The sequence below is a fragment of the Gymnodraco acuticeps genome, unplaced genomic scaffold (assembly GCF_902827175.1).
Source record: "Gymnodraco acuticeps unplaced genomic scaffold, fGymAcu1.1, whole genome shotgun sequence".
In the NCBI taxonomy this organism is placed as follows: domain Eukaryota; kingdom Metazoa; phylum Chordata; class Actinopteri; order Perciformes; family Bathydraconidae; genus Gymnodraco; species Gymnodraco acuticeps.
In genome coordinates this window covers 76,416-101,189 of record NW_022991431.1, presented here as the reverse complement: position 1 = coordinate 101,189, position 24,774 = coordinate 76,416, and the positions used below count along the sequence as shown (strand labels likewise).

The window sequence follows — 24,774 nt, the reverse complement described above, 5'->3', positions numbered from 1 at the left end:
CACCCGTGAGAGGGCGATCAAGAAAAGAGAGCGAGCGGCCCCGTTGAGGGAGTTTACAGATGAAAAGACACAGAAAGACAGAAGCACAATAACAACAAGTAGGCTATATTTAGGTGTTTTTTTGTAAATAACCGACGGTATCAAGAGGAAGTCCCTGTCCCTTATACCCTAACTGCGCCATTAGACAACTCAAAAGCAAGTTTCCAAAATCCGACACTGAGGTGGTCTTACCGCACCGGCAGATGACAGCGCTGACAAAGTGTGTTTCCCGCAGCGAGACGCTACAATACTAATTGTGGGCTCATCATGTTGATTCGGCCACAACAGAAAAAAGAAAAAGAAACTCTCGCTCTCTCCAGAGGGGTAGGTCAGCCAAAAAGGGCAAATTGGCCGTTGACCGGGCAACATTAGCCCGTACCTGTGCACGTCCCTGACCTCTCTAGCAGGCACTAAAAATTGGGGTAAAAGTTCCCGGCACTAAGTACTCTTTTTGGTGTGAATGCGAAATAAGGGGTACTAACGGAATTAAACGGGAAAAGTACGGGGAAAAGTACTCCGGTGTGAACGTGCCTAAAGTGTACCAGATTGATGCTTTTAACTTCAATAATTGAATTTAACTTCAGCCCTAGGAGGCTGGTCCGCCCCCCACTTATAAAAAATAGCACTTTATCCTTCCTATATGCTGTGAGCTGATTATTGAGCCTTCATTGTAACAGCCGCGGGTGTAGCCTACTGTATGTGCGTGTGGGGAGTGTTGCAGTAGAACATTTCACTGTAGCCCATATAGCTACCTTAATGGGAAACCCTACATGTTTGAGCAACCTCTCTGAAGCGGCAAGCTACCCCACAGCACCCCCAACAGAAAATCTCTGGTGCCGCCCATGGTCCGAGACCTCTTAAGTGAACTAAACAACCGGACTCTGGTCCGCTAAAATAGGTGGTCTCGGAACGCTTGCTTGCGAACTCTGGAGCGGTTCATCGCTGGTGTGAACGCAGTCCGCACCAAAACATAGGAAGCGTAGTATTTACGTGTCACAAGAACACGGATGTCTTCAAAAATCTTTAGCGAAAGAGTCTTTCAAGACATCCGCGGTTGTTTAGTTAAAGAGTGAAGCAGAATTAAGTGTTGAACAGTGTCGTGTAAAGTAAACATGCTCCGTCAGCTACATAAAAGTAAGAACACCTGTCGTCGGTGAAACGCCCCTCCTTACTGCAGAACATCTCTCATTATGTTATAATGTTTTTTAACGGACGTTGTCTGATTTATATAATCATATGCGTGGGCCGCTAGTCTCTGTTGATCTCCAGATTAACAGCAGCATGAGAATAACCTGCCGAAAGTGCCGATGCTCCATGGCGGAGGCTCCGGTAGAAATTGCCGGGATTTGTGTTTTTACCCCCTTAATGTCTGACCAATGGTTGAACAGCATTTCCGTGCACATGACTTGTGTTTAAAGTTTATAGTCCGTTTGAGTTTTGCTCGTGTGAACGCAAACCTAACCTTCTGAAAAATTAAACAATGTAACAAACGTCGTCTGGTGCGCACCAGAGAAGCGGACTATTAGGTGTGAATGCACCCTTAGAGTGTACCAGATGTTCTCAAGTTTAAGGAAGTGCATAGTGTCTCTTATCCATCTAGTAAAATTGGGAGGTGCTTGATCCTTCCAGGACAGGAGAATTAGGTGCCTGGCAATCAAGGAGGTAAATGCTATGACTGCCTGAGTTTTACCTTTAAGGTAGCCGGTTTCAGGGGTGAGGCCAAATAAAGCACATACAGGATTGGGTGTGATGTCTTTTTGAAAAATCTTGGAGTATGCAATGAATATGTTGCCCCAAAATGAGCTGAGGTTGGGACAGGACCAGAACATGTGAATGTGATCTGCTGGTTGACTGTTACAGCGAGGGCATGAAGGGTCTAGGTCAGGGAATAGCTTTGCCAGCCTTGCTTTGGTAAAGTGCACTCTCAGAACAATTTTGAGTTGTATCAATCTATGTCTAGCACATGGGGAAGAGGTATGTATTAAGTTAAGCACTTTCTGCCATTGATCGTCTGCCATTTCCTCACCAATGTCATTCTCCCAACGACTCCTGACATGTTGCAGAGATAAAGCAACGATATTGTTTATACTATTATAGAGAAGAGAGACTAGCCCTTTGCTACCCGGCGATAGTGAGATAATATGATCAATTGCGTTGTTCATTGGGATGTCAGGGAAAGAAGAGATATTTGTCTTAACAAAATGTCTAATCTGGAGATATCTGAAGAAGTGAGACTGTGGTAAATTAAATAATTGTGTAAATGATCCGAATTTCCCATCTACATACACAGTACGAACGGATTTAATGCCATTTGTATCCCATATCCCAACAGTAGAGTCAGAGAGGGAGGGAAGTTGTAATTATTCTTGAGTGGAGAATGTACCGCAAATTGAAATGCCTTCAAATTGCGAGAGTTTTGAAATAATGCGCTCCTCAATTGAGAGGAAAAGTTTCTCCATGTCAGCTAGCGTTAGCGGAGCGTGGTTAGCTGCATGTTCCTCATTTTGGCTAGCTCCCATGTGGTACCCTGTGTCACTCTCATAAGATTTGTCGTCTGCAGGTTGACTTTGCTTCTTAGTAGGTTTCCCCATGTTCGTTTGTATTTTAGACATGTTTGCACACGTTAGTTGTCGTAATTAAGTGAGTATACTGTAATATTAGACAGAGCTCTCCTGGGGTGTGACCTACTCCTCCATTAGTCAAACCGGAATTCCCATCAAATCATTCCTGGTTTCTGCCCTGACTTTCCCTCCAAATTCAGTTTTGTTTAGCCTCTGTGAAACAGAATGAATGCAGTGTAATATGATGGTGTTAATTTACCTTATTTATGTATATTAGGGTGACCAGACGTCCCCGTTTTCCGGGGACAATACCCGTTTGTATAGGCCTGTCCCCGGTTGAAACTGTCCCCGGAAATGTGCCCGTTTTTTTAATAGACGTTAAAAACACATAGCATGGTGAAATAAAACGTTTCATGTCAGGAAACACTGGGTAAACAGACTGTGGTCAAGCCAGCCCCCACTTCGGAAAACACAGTCAAGCCAGCCCGCACGTTGTATTGCGGTGAGCGAATATCCTATGCATTACGGTAGAGGCCTGTAAAAACTGCCTTCAAAATAAAAGCGTTTACTCGGTCAATAACAAATATAACTAAAAAACACACCAAACATATTCATATATACTGGAGCTTAAATTAAGAAATATGTACTATATAATGTGATCAATAATAATGTAAAACAAACTACGTATAACTCCCACATCATAACTGAGTGAATGTAAAATGTAAGGATACAGTTATGAAGACTGAACATAACTGTATCAGTCAGTGACTAATTTCAATTGATGTTGACACCATCTCACAACACTCTTAAAAATAACATTACTTTCTGAAGCACAATTTAAAATGTATGCCATTTAAAATCTCAAATTAGATATATTGTCCATCTATATTTTGATTATTATTTAATGGAAACGGTCCATAATCAAAGAGTCATTCGAAGTCAATCCAATACTTATTTCACTTCAGGGTGATAGCAGGAGACCCCATCTAGTCAATCACAGAAAATCAGGATAATCTGATGTAGAGCTTAAAAATAAAATACTTTTGAAATCTCATATATGGGCTATCATCCTTATGTGTTAATACAAGAATAAAAAAAAAACTGTCAAATTATCAAAGACTTATTTCACTCCAGGGTGATAGCAGGACACCCCATCTAATCACTGATGTAGAGTTTCAAAATAAAATACCTTGGAAGTCTCATATATGAGCTATCGTCCTTCTGTTTGTATCCAACAGTTAAAATGTTCAAATTAAATTGAACCAGAATTGTCCCCCTTTTTAACAGTGAAGAAAATTGGATATGTTAGTGATATTTTGACAGCAAAAATCAAAATGTCCCCGGTTTTAATTTTGAAAATCTGGTCACCTTATGTATATAGAGAGGTTCATTTTTTGGAGAAAAAGCTTATATGTTTTAGAAACCACTAGCCATTGATTGTCTTTAGCAATATTTCAGCAAGACAGCTCTACAATATTTGAAAGACATTTAATAATATGAGGAAGGTTGATGGGTTTAATATGAACAAATGCAAACCTTATAACACAGCAGATGGGGTTACAATAGGTATTCCCCCTGATGTTTGGCCCACACACCCACACTGGTTGTGTTTCCTGCTGCATACTTGTCTGCACTTGTTCACCACAGAGTGCTCTGTCAGAAATACCTAGATGGTAAAGAGAACATTGGGAGGGAAATTAAGATAAGCTGCTGGTTAGACACAAAGTTGAGTCAAAGTAGGAAGTGTGTGCTACAGTATTTCTGTTGCATTTAGTTTTTTAATGTATTGACATTATCCACGTCATTTAATTAGAAAGTTGAACTAAAGTGATGACAGAAAATTATATGAAAGACAGGTAAGATATGACCAGCTACTCAAACTGCCGCAGAAACATAAAACATCAAGGCACCTGGTCAGTTTTAGATTTGAACTTTAAAAAAAAAGCCTGATTGAATTTTAATGCTAGGGTTATGTTAAATTACGGTTAGATTTGATGTAACAAAAACACCTGGGTCTTATCCTCTCCACCTTCCTGCTTCTCCCAGCTGACCTACAGAAACCAGTTTAAAGACACATGTGCTCTGCAATGAGTCTGCCTCCTGTGGGCTTTTGTGAAAGAGATTCCAGGAAACACACACTCACAGATACACACATGTAAACACAGGAAGCGTCATAAGTGTGTTATTGGCAGGAAGTTGTAACTGTCTAGTACAGATCGTGGTATGATTAGACACAGAACCACCCTGCTTTTTTACTGACAAGATTTCAAAACCCTCCCACCTTCACTAATAATCTTGTTACCCTTTTAAACTAATAACACATCAGCATTGGGTAAATAAATAACCTAATCTAACTATATCGTTTTTATTTCTTCTTCTTTTTGCACATTGTAAGTAAAGGAAAGGAAAGCAGTATTTGTAATTCAGACAAATGGCTGACATATTTATGGTAAACGGTTTTGTAAAATACACAGGAAATAGACACCTAAACTAATGGATTGGAATATGTAGAAAATATGACACAGATATGAACCATCATTTAAAAAGAACACAAGCAAAGGGGACATTATAGCCTGTTGCTGCTTTGTTCCCAAGTCTGACATCAGAGTGTGTGTGTGTGTGTGTGTGTGTGTGTGTGTGTGTGTGTGTGTGTGTGTGTGTGTGTGTGTGTGTGTGTGTGTGTGTGATGGAGAGAGAGATATTGAGAGAGGGAGGGGCATAGGGAGAGAATATGGGCCAAGACCCAGACACAAACAGATGACAGATAAATCCTCCCACTATCCCCGCTCTTTCTCCCATCTGGCAGTGACACAGCAGGGAAAAAGAAGCAGGAAAATGGAGAGAAGAGGGAGTAGGAGATAGATACAAGTGACTGGAGTTAAAGGAAGAGAAGATAACACATGCTACTATTCCAACTAGCAGAGAGAAATGGAGGAGGGTGTGTGGCAGTGAGTTTCTGTTGATTGGAGAGATAAGTGGGGAAGTAAGGAAACAAAGTCTGGAGAAAGTATGGTAAGAGAGAAGTACTGTAAGAGGAGGGGGATCAAAGTGGGGAGTTGTCCCAGTCAGAAGGAGGAGATTGTAAATGGCCCTCCTACACAGCTGTAAACATTGCAGTCACGCACACTTACATCACATTGCTCACATGCTACAGCAGTCTGCTAAGGAATCCACTCTTAGTTTGCCGCCTCATCCTCTCACACAGTAAGATACAAGCAGACATACACACAGAGGGAACTGGCAGGGCAATGGACTGGGAGCATGGACACTCCCATTGACTTCTACAGGCACTTCTCCTGGCTCAAAAAGGTGAGCGTTGAGGTTTAATTTGACTTTTTATTTCTTTAATTTCCTTTTCTTTTTTTTTTTCCTTGTTGAACTTCCCTTCTGTTAGATTGAAGCCTTAAAATACATACCAGTTTTTCCTTTCGGAAAGTGAGAAGAGCAATGTCCATAAGCAAACTTCTCTCTCTCTTAGAGATAATGATTGTTGCAACTCTACATTATTATCCTGTACTTTTTTTATTTCCCTTCAACAGAATGATTTTTGATGTAATTTCCCTGGTCTTCATATGTACTTGTTGTGGTGTAGGGCTTGTGTGTGTGTGTGTGTGTGTGTGTGTGTGTGTGTGTGTGTGTGTGTGTGTGTGTGTGTGTGTGTGTGTGTGTGTGGTGTGTGTGTGTGTGTGTGTGTGTGTGAGGAATACCCATTATCAGATTAGAAGTATTAACCTATCAGCTGACTGTTGTTGACAAAGCAGTGTATGACAGACTTTGTGGTATTAAGAGACAAGCTTTTTGGATAGAGGTCTTGAGTGTGGGCTTGGTTTAGAGTTGTCTTGTATGAAGGTAGATATGGTGCAAAATGCGAGAGCGTGTAAAACCTGATGTGAGCACTTGCATAAAAAAAATCTGAGCTTGTGTGCATACATTTATACTTGTATAAAATATCCACGTAACTGTGAACCAAATGTACACTTGTATAAAATATCCACGTAACTGTGAACCAAATTTGAAGTCACAGAAGAACATTTTTTGTTTACAACTTGACGAATCTGCTCTGTGGCAGTATAAATCGACGAATCTGCGGTCTTGACTTTTGCTACACTTCTTGCGATAAATGTGTCGCAAAAGTAATTTTCACCTGTAGATGTGGGGGGAGGGAGGAGCGAAGGGGCGGAGCTATCAGAACGACAAGGCTTGGGTCAGTCACAGTCACAGCCACAGTCAGGTCGAACCGGATGACTGCGGGGCTAACGGTTCGCTAACGGTTCGCTAATGGTTCGTGTCGCTACCGCTGACATGGCGCGTCAATCAACAGTAAGTTTTGTCCATTACTTGCCCAGTATTACTTTGAATATTATTATTGTGATTGAGGATTAAATCCACTTTGAAGACCACCGTTTTATATCGTGCAGTTTAGCGGCAAAAATAACGTCAGTTAGCCAGCTAACGCTAGCTTTGTTGAGTTTATGCTAGCTAAACAAGTAGTGGTTGTAGTCTACAGCAGTAATTAATATATTATAGCCTACTGCTTTGGCACTAACGGTTGATAACCGTTTATGAAAATAAAACCAATTGAACTGTACTGAAATAATGACAAGTTTTATAATTGTCTTGGGCTCCTGCTGTGTTTTTAAAGCCTTTGTAAATTATCCATGCTATTTAGCTAACGTCGAAGTAGTGTAATCAACCTCACAATAAGATGTGTATATTACAATTATTAATGTCATATTTCAAGATGATTACTTAGATATTACAATATGGTTGGTTGAGCTGGAGTTCATTATTGAGCTTACACGTTAACGTCACAGTCATCTGAAGAACAAACCCAAACCTTGTTGTTTTTATTAATTGTATTACCAAATGAGTATCAAATAAACAGTAAGCATTGGTAACACAACTTCCAAAGTTACAGTAAAATAAAAAGGACCCTGACTCGGACAATACACAATCCAACATGTTCAACAGAAGAGAATCAGTTATATTGTTTGTACACATGGTACTTTACATATATATCTGTTTGTTTAAAGTGTCCAGGTGATGCAGACAGGCTGGACCAGAGTGAGAGACAGTACTGGACTCCTCACAGCAGTGAACTTCAGCACAGTTACAAAGACTCTATTTTTCATACTGTACAAAGAATCAAGAACAAATATTGGTTTAAATAAATGAAGTATTGACTTTAATACACTGATATACATTCCATTAAACAATACTAAATACTAGATCACCTACACATCAGTGAAGTTGAGGGTTTTTTCCATGCAAAAAGTCAAATTTAGATGTTAACAAGCAATATGACTTTGTCAGCTTTCTAATTTAATGTATTGAAGGCAAAGCTATTTAACACATAGTGAGAACTGCTACTATTTATCTCTCAATATTGTCTGTAAAAAACGTGGTAAAAGTGATTCTTTCAGTGAGACAACAGAGCAAGCTTCTACAGTTCCACTACGTTTTGATAACAGTTAAATATTATTTTGATAATAACATATATTTCAATGTTGATGAATTTCATACTGTTTATTCATAATCTGATTACAATTAAAAAAATAATTCTATCAACAGCCCCTAAACACACCGCTTTCATAAATAACACACTTGTTCTGCAATAATGTTTTATGTTTCCTGTCATTTTTGTTAGGAAAGGACATGCCTGAAAGACACGACTCAGCATCTCCTCTTTCTCTGAGGGTCAAGAAGAACATCCAAGAGGAACATTAAAGGCTGATGTTATGAGATTTTAAGACCAGTACAGGACATTCACTAAGAAACTACTTATATTGTGAAAACAAAGATCTGCACACCGAATATTTTAGTAGTCTATCAGGACCATCATTTGTTTATGACGCTGCCTGCACCTCAGAGAAGGGGTGGTTATAGTCAGGCTTATAAAGTGTGGCGAAAAACACAGTCAGCTGATGGGATGCATCTATTTCCACATCTACACTCCATCAGCTGATTATTTCTATTTGCCTCGCTTTATGAGCTTCACATCACTTGTGCCTTGTACCGCAGAGTTTGCAACATCACAAATAAATGGGGCCAATCTTCAGTCAGATGTGAATGTGTAATCTAACATTTTCAGTAAGAATAATGGACAAAAGGAGTGCAAATACAAATACAATTTATTGAAATGTGAACCAAAAGTTAATCAAACATGTTTTAAATAAAAAGCACATATTGACAGAAGGTGTAAACCTATTAAATGTATAAGTAAACAGATGTAGTCAAATAACGTGACAGACTAGGCCTGTGCAGTTGGTATCAGCTTTGCCCAGCATGGGCTCCTCCATCAGGCCTGGTCCTCCTCGCAGAGGAAAGACCCTCAGTCCTCTCCAAACCAACAGACAGGACATCACACAGAGGTTTCTCCCTGAAGTCTCTGCAGCCCTCTGGACACCACGCTGTCTCAATCCGTCCACACTGAATATGAGAGGGGAAAAATGAAAATAATAAATGCTTTAGACAATAAGAAATATAAAGTTAACTGTCAATACTATTACTGTATAACTAATATCTCAGGTTAAGAGGCACATTCAAATAAAGATTGGTCTTTAAATACATTTTGTCTTTTGAATTGTTTGTCTAAAGTCAAGGATCTAGAACTGGTACTTAGATTTAATGATACAGTCTGGTTATTATGCTGTTTGGAGGAGGCCTCACAGGTAAGAGTACTAACTAGCTACCATCACATGTACCTTAGCTTGACTTAAATGTATTAAACGTATAATTAAGTGATATCAAAATATAAATAACTAATGTCATGCAAACATATTCATATTTGCTTGATTCCAGAGTTGAATTTAGCACAATTGCATACAAACGTGAAGGGATTTTAAGATTCTGAAGTCTTCGTTCTAAATAGAAAATAGCAAGGGTAATTTAGAAAGGCTTTAAAAACACAGCAGGAGCCCAAGATAATTATAAAACTTGTCATTATTTCAGTACAGTGCAATTGGTTTTATTTTTCATAAACGGTTATCAACCGTTAGTGCCAAAGCAGTAGGCTATACTATATTAATTACTGCTGTAGACTACAACCACTACTTGTTTAGCTAGCATAAACTCAACAAAGCTAGGGTTAGCTGGCTAACTGACGTTATTTTGCCGCTAAACTGCACGATATAAAACGGTGGTCTTCAAAGCGGATTTAATCCTCAATCACAATAATAATATTCAAAGTAATACTGGGCAAGTAATGGGCAAAACTTACCGTTGATTGACGCGCCATGTCAGCGGTAGCGACACGAACCGTTAGTATGGAGTCAGATTTGGATCAATATTCTCGCGCGTAAAACAAGCTACTCACGAGCGGAAAATGTGCTTTTACACATGCATACAATGACCCTCGCGCGCAGATTAAACCCCCGCGAGCGGCTCTGCGCTCGCTCGCGAGAGAAACAGCCCTCTTGCTTGCTCGCGGGAGTGTCAGCCTCGCGGAGTCTGTCTACGCGCGCGTGAAAAGTTTCTGGCACTTTGGGGCGGAGCCACTGGACTTTGATTGACAGCTGCCAGGAAACCCGGGGTTGCCAGGTTTGATTAATGCCTGAACTGCCAAGAGCCGAGCAGTGACGGCAGCAAAATCAGTTGGACGAGATTGAATGGTAAAGATGTCCATAAAAAACTATTATATTCGTAAAGTGTACAGCTAATATATATATATATATATATGATTCTGTTTTCTTCAAGGTTGTGTCTTCCTGGTCGAATGTACTTATTGTAAGTCGATTTGGATACAAGCGTCAGCTAAATGCAATGTAATGTAATGTAATATACATTAATTTGATATAAAACAATATATTTTTCAGTGGGCTGTGTCCGTCGAAAACTGCTAGCTACTGTCTGCTGTATGCACCTAGATTTTGCTGCCGTCACTGCTCGGCTCTTGGTAGTTCAGGCATTTATCAAACCTGGCAACCCCGGGTTTCCTGGCAGCTGTCAATCAAAGTCCAGTGGCTCCGCCCCAAAGTGCCAGAAACTTTTCACGCGCGCGTAGACAGACTCCGCGAGGCTGAGACTCCCGCGAGCAAGCAAGAGGGCTGTCTCCGCTCGCGGGGGTTTAATCTGTGCGCGAGGGTCATTTTATGCGCGTGTAAAAGCACATTTTCCGCTCGTGAGTAGCTTGTTTTACGCGCGAGAATATTGACCCAAATCTGACTCCATAGTTAGCCCTGCAGTCATCCGGTTCGACCTGACTGTGGCTGTGACTGTGTGACTGACCCAAGCCTCGTCGTTCTGATAGCTCCGCCCCTTCGCTCCAACGCCCCTCCCTCCCCCCACATCTACAGGTGAAAATTACTTTTGCGACACATTTATCGCAAGAAGTGTAGCAAAAGTCAAGACCGCAGATTCGTCGATTTATACTGACACAGAGCAGATTCGTCAAGTTGTAATGACTGATTTGAGAGGTTGTAATAACCAAGTTGCAGTTGTAATGGAAAATATATTTAAAAAATATGTATTTTTCTGCAAGTGAACATTCCATCAGTACGTTTTTTTCTACAAGCTACAAAACTTTTTTTTTTCTTCTGTGACTTCAAATTTGGTTCACAGTTACGTGGATATTTTATACAAGTGTAAATGTATGCACACAAGCTCAGATTTTTTTTCTGCAAGTGCTCACATCAGGTTTTACACGCTCTCACATTTTGCATCATATCTACCTTCATATGTCTTGTGCCTTATTTCCCCTGCATGGTTCTGCTTGACTAGCATTAATGAGATCTGTGTAGTGAGATACTGTAGAGCAAATGTATCTGAGGGTGAAACCGAGTAAATTACAGCATTGCAGATTTAGCTGAGGAGGGGAAAGATGAATTATTGTCCCCAACAGTCCATGGGTTCTTCTCTGAAGAAGTCCTCAAGAATCCACTTTGTTTCTTGACTGGATCCGACTCCCTCTCTGTTCTCTCTTGCAGTTGAATGACATGCCCTTTTTTCTCCACAGCATACAGGTGTCAATCCTGCTCTTGATTGCTTTCCTCCAGCTCCTCTCAGAGGTAGCTTGGTTTGCCACTCCCCTTTAATCAGGGAATCTGTAGGTTGTTTTTATTTCCCCTGCTACAGTATCACCTTGCTGATGTGACCCAGCTTTGCCACAGTTTGATGGGACTGCTATTAATCTGTGATCACAGTACTGTATATCTCCAAGTAATACAACACAAAATATACATTACAGTAATGCAAACATAAGGGTTAGGAGTTAGACATGCCCTTTTCAAACTGCCATGTTTGCCATACCTTTCAACACTATGTTAATAGGGGTAATGTGTCCAAATTGTCAGCATCAGTATGCATCCTCTGAAGTCACTGACCTCAGCTGCAGACAGATTATCAAGGGTTACATGCTGATTTTAATGATGTCGCTTGTTTTACATCTTCTACAGTAGTTAGGTTGCATCACGTTATTTTATTGGCTTAAAGATTAGAATGCAGATGTTTACATTCCATCTTTCACAACTGGGTCATTGTCATGATTGAAGGAGGGGGCTTTTTAAAGCATTTACATCAACACTGTGCACACATTCAGGCATTTCGTATCCATTCCTGGACCCTCAAATTATTTTAGACATTGAGACTATATATGGGAGTGGAACAGCTGTGAGGGGTACTGTTGACACACAGAATTGTAACATTGACATACCAATGAATGGTTGAGGTGAGCTATCATTTTACATCAGTTTTTATTTGATGTTCAAGTATTTCTTAAAATGTGTGTCTGTCCAAAAATCCTGCCACTAGTGCTTTTAGCCACTTCTGCTCAGCATAAACAACCTGTGAACACGACACTGCCATTTCAAGTTGGCTGGCTAAGTTGCTCGCAAACACAATTTACATAAATTACAATTTGATGGAATTCAGGCTCTGAGGGCAGAACATTCTTTTAACCAATATCCAGCTACTAGTGTGTAATTTGGTAGAACTACAAAATTAAGTTTGCTTAAAGTCTTTTAACGTCAAAATATATGTACGCATTCTTGATTAATGACGTTCTAAATGAGACAGAGTTAAAGGACTATTGTTCCTTGGTTCTTCTTTGCAGCTGGGAGAAGCAGAAGCATTATCTTTTCAGGTCCAGGCTTTACAGCTATAATAATGTTTCCTCTATTTCAACTTCTCAGCAGCAGCAGCAGCAGCAGGCTTATGAGTCAAGGAGTCAGCAACACTGGATACACACACTGTAAAACAGGATAGTCGGACTGTTTAGAGAGAAATGGAAGCTGTAGTGAAGACATCATTTTCAAGATTCAAGGTTTATCGTTATAACATATACACAACTACGATGTGATTACATAATGTATGAAAAACTTAGATCGCAGGTTCCTCAACAGTGCAATTTACAAGACATAGCAACTAAAGATAAAAAACAACAATACAAATTAAAATAGTGCAAGCTCAGGTGTTTAGCAGTCATATGGCCTGTGGAATGAAGCTGTCCCAGAGTCTGGTGGTTTTAGTCCTGATGCTGCGGTACCGCCTGCCAGACGGCAGCAGACAGAACAGTTTGTGGCTGGGGTGATTGGGGTCACTGGTTAACCTACAGATAGTAAGATAGATAGTTCTGCTTCGATCTCCATTTTTATTTCCTGAGTCGTTGACATTATAATTCTCCAATAACCTTAATAGCTAGGACCTACACAACTGACGCTATAGAGCTTCTGACCAAGCAAGATGTGCACACAGCATTTCTATGTAATGGCAGGACCTGACACAGCTTTCTCCCACTAGGTTGTAGCCTAAAAAAATCATCACATGAGTTTCAGTAAAACATTTTCATTTATAGCTGTTCTAATTCTGGATGAATGGGAGTCAGATAAGTCAGATGATCTTTCATTACTCTTCATCATGTGCTTTGTAAAAAATGTGTATCACAACAGACCAACACTTTACGTGAAGCAGCCGTATGGTGCTAATTTCCTGCCATAACTCCACAAACAAACTAAACATGTTTTACAAACAGCCTATGATTCACTAACAAACACAGTGTGGTTTGCAAATACAAAACACCATACAAACTAATGCATTTTGTTTAGCAAGTACAAAACATATCTATCAAACAAACACATTACATTTCTAGTAAATTATGTTTCAGAAACAAATACAGCATGGAAGTACACAAACATATTTTCTACGAGTACAAAAAAAAACACGTGACTTTTGGCAGGAATATTCCGCCATGGTTGTGCTGAGGATTTTCTCACAATGACCTGAGTTATTCTCCACAGCAGCAGGGGGCGCTACTGAGTCCATTTAAACAGAGGGGGTGGAGAAGAGCCAGTAACAGCCAGTCTGATGACAGCGGTGTTTCTTGCGATCCGATACCAGACTACATTAACAAAATAATATCTTTCATTGTCTGGCCTTAGAGAAATTCACATATGCTTTAAAGGGAAAGTCTGATATCTTTAATAAAATATGGGAGAAGTTCTAGAAACGTTGGAAAGGAACTAGAAACGACCTTGGGCCTTCTCATTTCACTAATTTCCCCTCCTCGACTCCTCGAATCCTCGGTCCTCCGGTAGTGACCCGGAAATGGATTTCAGCGCGCCATGTTGAAGGACATCTCATTTCTCTAAATGCACTTCGACCGAGGCTCTCTGGAGGAGCAATAATCTATAATCACCTTTAGCTTGAAAATACATAGATGTGTTTTTTTATCTATAAAATAAAAAGTGTGTTCAGTTATTAAAATATTACAAGTTGGAATAAAGTATAAACTACACAACACAAGTCTAATGCACAGCAATCCATAAGAGAAGTCCGATATGTTCATGAAACTCCCCAGGAGACACCAACACTAACGTGGCCGAGTGGACTCCGGAGTTTGCTGCATGAGTTGTACTGTATGCTCTGTGGTGTAGTGGGCTGTCACTCAAAAACTGAGTAGCCAATGGGGATACACCCCTGAAAGTCCCGCCCACCTGAGATGTTTGTGTCAGAATCTCAAACAAAAAGTGAAGGAGCGCAAACGAGAAGAGCTGGAGCGAGAGCAAAATAAAAAATACTTATAGTTTACATGATTACACAAATGATTTGTTTGCAACTTATAGTTTTTTTTTTTAAATTAGATTTATTTTGCTTGACTCAGTTTTTTTTCTCTTAAACCCTTAGTTTTGCTTGATTCTGAGAAAGTGTTGCTTTATCTTTATGATACAAAACTAATCCCATAGTTATGAAGCATACTGCAGGAGCTAGCTTACACCAATTATATATCTACTTACATATATATATAACATCCTCAGCACAACCATGGCGGAATATTCCTGCCAAAGGTCACATCACATATTTTTGGCGCTGTCGGATATATTTTTTTGTAGTTTTTTGATCATATTCTAAAGATCTTTCATCTGAGTGTTGAGAGCTGTATCCATCAATTCATGTTGTGCTCAAAGTGCACCAGATTGATGCATTTCACTTCAACATTAAAAAAAAATGGATGTGAGGTCCCCCACCCTAGAGGATGTGAGGTCCCCCCCCTAGAGGATGTGAGGCCCCCCCTAGAGGATGTGAGGTCCCCCCCTGGAGGATGTGAGGTCCCCCCCTAGAGGATGTGAGGTCCCTCCCCTAGAGGAGGTGAGGTCCCCCCCTAGGGGATGTGAGGTCCACCCCCTAGAGGATGTGAGGTCCACCCCCAAATAAAGCAGGTTAAAATAATTAAATGTAATACATTTTATTTTAGTAAACACTGCAAACGGGTCCCACAGACCCAAACAGCACACAGAGGTTAAAGGTCAGCATATAATAATGTTACAATGTGCTAAATATATACACTGCAAAAAACAAAAAAAAAGAGGAGTAAAAGTAGCCCCCGATTTGTTTTATTTTTTGAAAGTAGCTCTCATCCTAAAAAGGTTGGTGACCCCTGCTTTAGGGGCTCCGTAGTAATGGTATACCAACACAATTGTTTGCATTTACAACTTTGATTGCATTGATATTTTTTGCACATTTTAAAAGGAGTTGTTCTTATTTGCAACATTTGTTGAATACTGCCAAAAAAGCATACACTTGTATGGGTTTTGGCATAAGGATTTAAACCTCTGTCAAAAGTGTAGTTACTCAAGGCAGGCCCGGACTGGCCATCGGGAGAACCGGGAGGTTTCCCGATGGCCTGGCTTGTTAAGTGGCCTGCTGGCCTGAGGAATTCATTTTTTTAATGTATGTATTGTGAACGCAACGCTGCGCAAATGTGGGTCTGACTCTGCCTCACAGAGGGTGACTGGCTGTCTACATGATGTGGCCTGCCGACATGGCCACTTTCATACAGATCATACACTAATGCCCTCGATTGGTCTCTGTGTGTCATTAAGCTCGGGAGGGTGTGTATGTGTGGCGCGAGCGAGCGAGAGAGCGCGTGCACCGGTTATGTGTATTGTTGTTGTTAGCATCTGGTGCTAGCTAGCTGCGCTAACGAATATAATGAGCTGTCAACAAGGTGGAGGAGAGTCCTCTCCTGTCAGACTGATAACTACAGCTCAGGTGAGGTAAAGGACTCTCTGAGTGTTTAGATAGTTAACTTAGTCTAAGTTCTCTGTGGGTCTCAAACGGTTTGGTCACCATTTATGTAAACACATATTTCCATTTGAAGGGGGAGTGATTAGTAAAATATGCGTGAATAATAAAAAATAAAATGTTAACTAGGTGAAAAAAGGTAAGATAAACTTTATAAAACTTGTTGAGAGCTAAAACTAGTCTTTGCTGCTGCCTCAAAGAGGAGCAGGGGGAGAGGGGGGAGACGGGTGAGGCTGGTTCAGGAGGCCAGACACACTCACAACTATAAATGAACCAAAAACAAATAAATAAACAAGTTTCAATGTTTTTTCATATTGGATATGGTATGTTATTGGTTATGGCCATGTACTTATGATTTTATGATTATTTAAATGTATACAGTTCTGTTTCATATCAGTAGCGTGGCGTGGGGAAAAATGTAGGGGAAGCCCATTTTTTTGGGGGGGGGGTGGTCAATAACGTAACCAGATGAGCAGCGCCCGGTATCATTTTACACACATTTGTATCACACAGATGCAGGACTTGCACACGCCTGTGTGCAACCGAAAGGTCCGCACGCACTCTCCAGCTGAAACTCTCTCCTTATTAATTTAATGCAGACAATCACACAATCTATGTGATTTTTGGATTTACCGTGCCTCTCAATTGCCTGTGACAGGTTGATGAATCCTGAAGTTGCCCAAGGATTGTTCAGGGAGCACGAATCCTTGTCAAAAAGAAGACATGGCCAGCAAAATAGACGCTGAAGTTTAGCGCTTCCAGTTAGCCACTCCGTGCGGACATAATTATCCTCATTGAACGTCCGATTCTCTCCCTTTTTCCTCTGTGTACACAGCTCGAGTGCGGGCATTGGCCTGTCATCTGATTTAATTTTCAGTTGCTGCTGTAGCGGAAGTTTAGTAAAGTTATGTTTGATTAAGTACGCCAAATCTCCTCCCTCCATAATGCTTCATTTGCTTGATAATTTCTAACGGCGGTGATGACAGTTACAGTATTAAAACTGATGTTGATGTGATTTGATTGGATGGCAGTGTCCAATCAAATCGCCAGCCGCCTCTGAAGGGAAGCAAGAGGCGGCTGGCTTCCCTTGGCATGGCCCTGACCAATCACAGGTTGGCAGGGGCATCACGTGGGCCTCATCTGATTGGTCAATCCCTCCATTTTTTTTCACCAAAGGAAGCCAGATTCGGCTGGCCTCCTCTCGCAACAGAGAGTGCAATCTACTGTTTCACCATAACATCTAGAGGGGCGCTGTTTCACTCTTTGTAAAATACTCAATGAGAATGGGGGAGAGACGGGCCGGCAGCAACACACAGCAAAGGAAAATTATCGAAACAAAACAAAGTGTTTTTATTTATTTATTTAAATTCTAACTACAATCCGAAAAAACAGGGGAAGCCTGGCTTCCCTTGGCCTCCGGGAGAAAACGCCACTGTTTCATATGGGTGTTGTCTCTTTATTTCCCCCTCAAAGTGCACCAGATTGATGCATTTAAGTCCAACATTTAAAAAATGATCCTGTTAGAGGATTTGAGGTCCACCTCCACTTAAAATATGTTCACATGGACAGGTTCCTAAATAGATTTGCAATTTTTTTTAAAATAGTGACCCATGTCCATATGTTTATTCTGGGGTAGTAGATTTAAAGTGTAGGGCTATCACTATGGGCAGCAACGCTGTAAATAAGAAAGACAACTGGTAGTGGCCTGGCTGGGTGTATAATTCCCGGCCTGACTTATTGTCCCAGTCCGGCCCTGACTCAAGGTACTGTTTGAAATCAAACTTTGTCACTCATTCAAGTATGAACAACAAGATCCAGCAGAAATGACTTCATCTCTTTGTTTTTCTGTGCCTTTATTCAGGCGAAACACTGTTCTTCAGCCAACCATGAAACCTACCAAGAACGACTGCTCCGCCTAGAAGGAGACAAGGAGTCTCTGGTGCTACAGGTAAGAGTGCGCACCGTGTGTGTGTGTTTGTGCACGTGTGTGTCTATGTGCGTGCATATGTGTGTGTGTGTGTCTGTTTGTGCGCATATGTGTGTTGTGTGCGTGTGTGTGTTCAGACTTTCTTAAAACATACAAGTCCCTGTGCAGTTCCAGCAGGAAGTGTGTGTAGCATGTCATTCCCTGAGCTCTTTTCATGTTTCCAGGCAAACATCTGTGTTAGATACAGGGAGACTTTTGCCATCCTACATTTGCTATTTAAAAATAAAGAAAAACATGGAATCATAGCTGTTATTCTTGTTCAGTACTGTTTCTTTCAACCACATTTTTAAAATGCCTTTATGTACAAATGAACCAGGTGTTTGTCTGCATGGACTGATGCCACACTGGAAACACTTCTTATAGTCTCTGCTCTCTGGTCTTTTATGCTAGTGCTTTAGATATTTCATACCAAACATACCCAGGCACCATAAACAGTCTGAGCATGTGTTTACTGACTTTTACAGTTAGCTCTAACATGATATCTCTCTGCACTACATGATGTCAACAGGCTGCTTCAATCTGTCTGTACATGGCTCCTTACAAAATCACAGTCCTCAGACTGCTCCTCTGGCTCTCTTCACATGTGTGTGTTCGTCTATTACTTATAGTAAGTCACTTTGGATAAAAGCGTCAGCCAAATTAAATGTAATGTAATGTCTATTTGGGTAAGATATTGTGAGTGCATATGTTATACATGTTAAGTTAAGTTAAATAACGTAACCAGATGAGTGATTACAGCGCCCGGTAACATTTTACACACATTTGTATCATACAGATGCAGGACTTGTACACGCCTGTTATCTAAGCGACAGGTCCGCACGCACTCTCCAGCTGAAACTCTCTCGTCTTATTAATTTAAGCATTTTCTTATTAATTTATGCCAACCTCCCCCCACCAATACAATACCAGCCGCTCAATGCGCAGTGCAGATTCGGTAATTAATAAATAAGAAGCATTCATTCACAAACTAAATCAGGAGACCTTTAAAGTTTTACGTTCACATCAAAGTATCAGTATGCGTTGTGTTGATAATGGACGAGACCCGCCGAGTCAGCGTAAAGTTGAGACGATCTCTGTTTAATGTCTGAATCTGATAACAGATAAAATGATCAGTTTTACATACATTTCCCTCAGTGACTCCTCTCATTGCTTGGAACGTTTACAAAAAGGGAAGAGGAAACGTGAGGGACACAATATATACAAAAAGTAAAATCACAAAGAAAGGAAATGAAAGTCCTCACAACAATAAACTCCTGAGCACAGCTCTCCGACCTTGCCAGGTATTTAACATTCAATAAAATGAAGAACACAGAATACAATAATATAAAACACAGAATGTGTGTGATTATACAAAATTAAATAAAATAAACCCCACTGCATATTTACATCTGTTACACTAACACACACGGCAAGTGCAGCAACAGTCCTCGTCTCTATAATTAGTTCAGTCCGTAGTCCAAAAGTAACACAAAAATATAAACAATCTCATCTATTCAGGTGATCGGGCCCTATATGGCATGCTATCTGCGGTGCTGATTTTCGGATAGCAGCACCCTGTGCTAATTAAACAACTGCAATAAAACAACTACTTCAGACTGAACACCTGCAGCTAAATCCAGGCAAGCAATGCACAATAACCAACAGAACCACATCAGAAATTGCACACATAGCTACACGGGCAGTTCAGGCAACAGGTATGCACAGAGAGAAAGGGGTGTGCATTTCACTCACCCTATTTGAAGAGGAAGGCCATTCTCCTGTCTTTCATGGTAGCGAAGTGGTCAATAACAATGTCATAGAACTTCCCAGCGGCCTTTAGGTCCTCCACAACAACAGAGTCAATGGATATTGTGGCTAGGTTGACAAGTCTGTCCTGTCCACACGTGTTCCTCAGATACGTTTTGATCCTTTTTAGACAGGAAAAGGAGCGCTCTGCTGATGTGCTGGTGGCTGGTATCGTGAGCATGAGCTGGAGCAGCTTGTAGACCTCGGAGAGTGTGCCCTGTAGGTCATCCTCAATAAGAAGCTGTATCAGCTCTCCTGGTGGCTTGTGAAACAACCTGTTGTTGTACAGCGTGTGCAGCTCATTCCTTAACTTCTGCTCATCAAAGAATGGATACGTGTTGATCAGCTGAGCCAGCTCACTGCTGGGAAATGCATCAGGGTTGCAGAACGATGTGAATGATGTGTGTTCCAGTATCCGAAAAAAGTGCAGGGGCTCCATATCTGCAAATCTTTGGGTCATGTGCAACACTATGCCGTCAACAATCTGGAAGTAAAGACGCCGGAAAGACACAACCGTTTCCTCGTCTCCTTCTTGGTGCTGGTTAAACCCTTGCTCCAGGTCGTCCCAGCCGCGGCGACGTCGTTTACGTCGGGGCACAGGATCGCCGACTGCTTTGACCGTGTCATCGTAAATGCGACTGAATGTCTCATCTGTTCTTGTGGCTTTGAGAGCGCTGAGAGTGCTCATGATCCAATCCTGGCATTTTTTTATGTCCGCCGTCTTGCTTTGCAGAACCTGGAAGAGTGGTTCTGTGAGGCCGAAAATGGACTGAAAGACCCCGAGCAGGAAGGTGAAATCAAAATCCTCAAGTTTTTGCTTCAAGGAAGCACTCTGTGCAATGGTCTCTTTGTCCCATCCCGGCTCTGTCATTATCCTGTCAAAAGCGATACAGAGCGACCCGCGTCCTTCATGGATGGCGTGTACTGCGCGGCTTTTAAAATTCCACCTCACAGCAGAACCCCCTGGTACACGCACAGCTCGATCAACTTCAGACAGTAGTGCTGATCTCTTACATGAACGTGAGAAAAAATTGTGGAAGGCATCGGGATTGGCAAAAAACAGTTTGGCTGCTTGGATGTTGTTTGTGCCTTGTGCTAAAACCAAATTTAATTTGTGAGCATAGCAGTGGATGAATAGCGCATTGGGGCAGTGTGCTTTCACTAAAGCCTGAACGCCACCGTGCTGTCCACTCATGCAGCTTGCTCCGTCATAAGTCTGACAAATCAGTTTGTTTGTTGGGCTGTAGTTCCCGATGGCTCTCATGACAACTGATGTTACAGCTTTTGCATCTCTTTCTAAGCTGACATCAAAAAAGCCGAGGAAACGTTCACACACACTGCCTTTTTCATTCACATATCTGATTATGATAGTGAGTTGGCACTTATTGGAGATGTCTGATGTGTCATCCACTTGTACAGCAATGAAAGGAGAAATGTGTATTTCTTTATCAGTCTCATCCTGGATACAACGAGCTATGCTCTCAATTATGTCATTTTGTATGGTGTTTGACATACCGCTGAAGACTGTTGACGATCCCAAGTGCTCCGCGAGTGCAGTGTCCAACTCTGCAAATGCACGTACCAGCTCTACAAAATTGCCCCTGTTAGAGCTGCCAGCGGCCTCATTGTGTCCCCTGAATGCTTGCTCTTGACGTGCAAGGTACAGGGCAGCAATGATGAGTTTCCTCAGAATATCCCGGTTCTTTTTTACTTGTTCGTTGTGCTTCTTTGTGCTAATGGTTCTTGCTACATCCAGAGCCTCGTCAATCCTGACGCGTCCAAAAAGCTTTAATTTCACAGCACAATCTATATGATTTTTAGATTTACCGTGCCTCTCAATTGCCCATGACAGGTTGGCAAGGTCGATGAATCCTGAAGTTGCCCAAGGATTGTTCAGGGAGCACGAACCCTTGTCAAAAAGAAGACATGGCCAGCAAAATAGACGCTGAAGTTTAGCGCTTCCAGTTAGCCACTCCGTGCGGACATAATTGTCCTCATTGAATGTCCGATTAGATCCCTTATTCCTCTGTGTACACAGCTCGAGTGTGGGCGTTGTCCTGCCATCTGCTTTAATTTGTAGTTGCTGCTGTAGCGGAAGTTTAGTGAAGTTATGCTTAATTAAGTACGCCAAATCTCCTCCCTCCATAATGCTTCATTTGCTTGATAATTTCTAACGGCGGTGATGACAGTTACAGTATTACAATTGATGTTGATGTGATTGGATGGCAGTGTCCAATCAAATCGCCAGCCGCCAGCCACCCCTGAAGGGAAGCTAGAGGCGGCTGGCTTCCCCTGGCATGGCCCTGACCAATCACAGGTTGGCAGGGGCATCACGTGGGCCTCATCTGATTGGTTAATCCCTCAATTTTTTTTCACCAAAGGAAGCTAGATTCTGCTGGCCTCCTCTCGCAACAGTGAATGCAATCTACTGTTTCACCATAACATCTAGAGGGGCGCTGTTTCACTCTTTGTAAAATACTCAAAGAGAATGGGGGAGAGACGGGCCGGCAGCAACACACAGCAAAGGAGAATTACAGAAACAAAACAAAGTGTTTTTATTTATTTATTTAAATGATAACTACAATCCGAAAAAACAGGGGAAGCCTGGCTTCCCTTGGCCTCCGGGAGAAAACGCCACTGGTCTTGACATGAAATTATAAACCATAATAAATCAACTGTATAGGTCTAGCCTCCCTATATCTGTGTGTGAAATTGTTCCATCCTCAAAAACAAAAAACGAATACTTCTGCAGTCTAGCTGCAGCTTCTAGCAACGGTCTTCTGTTAAAGAAAAGGATACTGAATGTCTTGAATGAGGCATCACACACATGAATTAAGTCTGAACACAGCAGACAGCAAGAGTATTGTGCATGTGGGTGCACACTTATTCTCTGTCTTACTGTTACATAAATCCCATGAATGTATGAGACTAAGTTAGCTTCATCATCTCAATCAGTGATTAAGTGAATAATAAAGTTTCTATCGGGTCACTATCAGCCTGTCACTCATTATTTTTCAGGAGGGGGCGGGGTTTGGAGGAACGGAGAGGAGACGGTGATCGCGGAAGCTTTCCTCCTGCCTTCACAAACTTTACACAAGTATTTATCAACTGAAAATAGCAAGAGGACATTCATACTCTGCAATCCAAGACTTGATTAAATCCACCAAAAACCTGACATGACGATAACGAGTGTTTTTCAAAAACCACAAATCCCTCCCTGTGTCTCTGAGCCGCAGCGACACGTCCTGATTCAGGGTCATTCTGCTGTTGGTTCTGGACTGGTGCTGCTGGAGAAAGCAGACTGGTCTGTGTGTAGTGTCGCTGTGCCGCTGTCACGTCTGTTCCTTGATCACTGCGTCACGGACCAATTTTATATTCGTGTGCAGTGGCGTTTCTAGGTGTACAAAACTGGGGGGGCAGAAAGAGTTCGGGGGAGAGAGAGAGAGAGAGAGAGAGGGGGGGGGGACAGTGAGAGGGAGGAGAGAGAGAGGGGGGACAGAGAGAGGGGGGGGAGGAGAGAGAGAGGGGGGGAGGAGAGAGAGAGGGGGAGTGTCAAATTACATACTGAAGACCACAGGAGCAACACTGTGAGCGCATACATTTACGTACACAGCGTGGGGATGTCATAGTAATGCACCTTCATACATGGAGTAAAGGTCACCATCACAAAGTAATTCTTAACAATAACAACAACCGTAATGCTTTAGCATTAAAACACCATAGACTGTAAATATAAGGAAAACACAGACACTCATCATCGAGGTCACAATATCAATCGATCCAGCAGAGGCAAAACACTTTGGGAATGAAGTCCTGTAGTTGCTGGATCAACTGGCTTTCAATTGAAAGCATGGCCAATGCGTTAAGTCGCGGCTGTCCCATGGTGTTGCGAGTGAAAGTCTTTATCCTTTTGAGGGTGGAAAAGTTCCTCTCTGACTCGGATGTCGTCATCGGAGTTGTCACTATTATTTTGACCAAAATAACAGTCTCAGCAAACGTTTCCTCCAAGTTGTTCTCGTGAATGGATTTCAACAGAGACAGGGCAGTGTTTCCAGTGTGAAGCTCACTGTGGCGGTAGAGCGTGGTCAGCTCAGACTTCAACTTCTCCTTGTTTCCCAACGCAGGCCAGTTTCACGGCGCAGTCAAGCTCAGGTGTAGGAAATGACAGGACATGCTGTGGGAAGAATGAGCTGTCAACAAGCTTTGCAGCGATCAAATGGTCACTCTGTGAGAACCTCTGTTCCACCTGTGAGATGACTGTGTCACAAGCCTCCTTCATCACCGGCGCTGTGCTGCTGACTCGTCGGCCTGGCTCGTCTGTTCCATCATGAGCAGTGGCGGCCAATGCATCAGTTTTCTGCCTCATTTTCTGAACATTTTCCTTGAAACGGCAGAGCGCGCTGTTGATCCCAGGTGCATCGATGCTTCGTTTCTGCAGAGTGTTGTATAGAACATCCACTTCTGGCATAAGCAACGAAAAAAACTCCAGGAGCTGCATAAATGCTCGGTCCCGCAGTTTCTTTGACAGGCCGTATGCCTCACTTATGGTGACCGCATCCCATCCTGGTTGTGCGCGTATATGCTTCATACACTGAAGTAGTGCTTCTCGGGTCTCCCAAACCGCGTTCACAGTTCTGCTTTTAAAGTTCCATCTCACAGCCGGTGGCCGTGGGATGCGTCTCTGTGTTGCCTCTGCAAGAGCTGCAACACGTTTTGGAGCACCGGAGAAAAAAGTGGAAAAAGCAGTTAGATCTGCAAAAAACACCTTCAGGATGCTCATCCTTGCTGAACACAGTTGCTGCAGGGTCAGGTTCAGTTGGTGGGCGTAGCAGTGAACAAACTGAGCGTTTGGGTACGTCTCCTTCATCACCGTCTGTACCCCGCGCA

The 24,774-nt window shown here is 41.9% G+C and overlaps 1 protein-coding gene across 1 annotated transcript in view; it reads left to right on the top strand.

Moving 5' to 3' along the window:
* ppfibp2b (PPFIA binding protein 2b) overlaps window positions 1-24,774 on the top strand; it is a 114,694-nt gene that overhangs the window by 41,479 nt on the left and 48,441 nt on the right. The window contains exon 4 of the mRNA XM_034195855.1: window positions 17,977-18,063. Coding sequence (XP_034051746.1) covers window positions 17,977-18,063 — 87 coding nt within the window. The remainder of the gene's footprint in view (window positions 1-17,976; window positions 18,064-24,774) is intronic.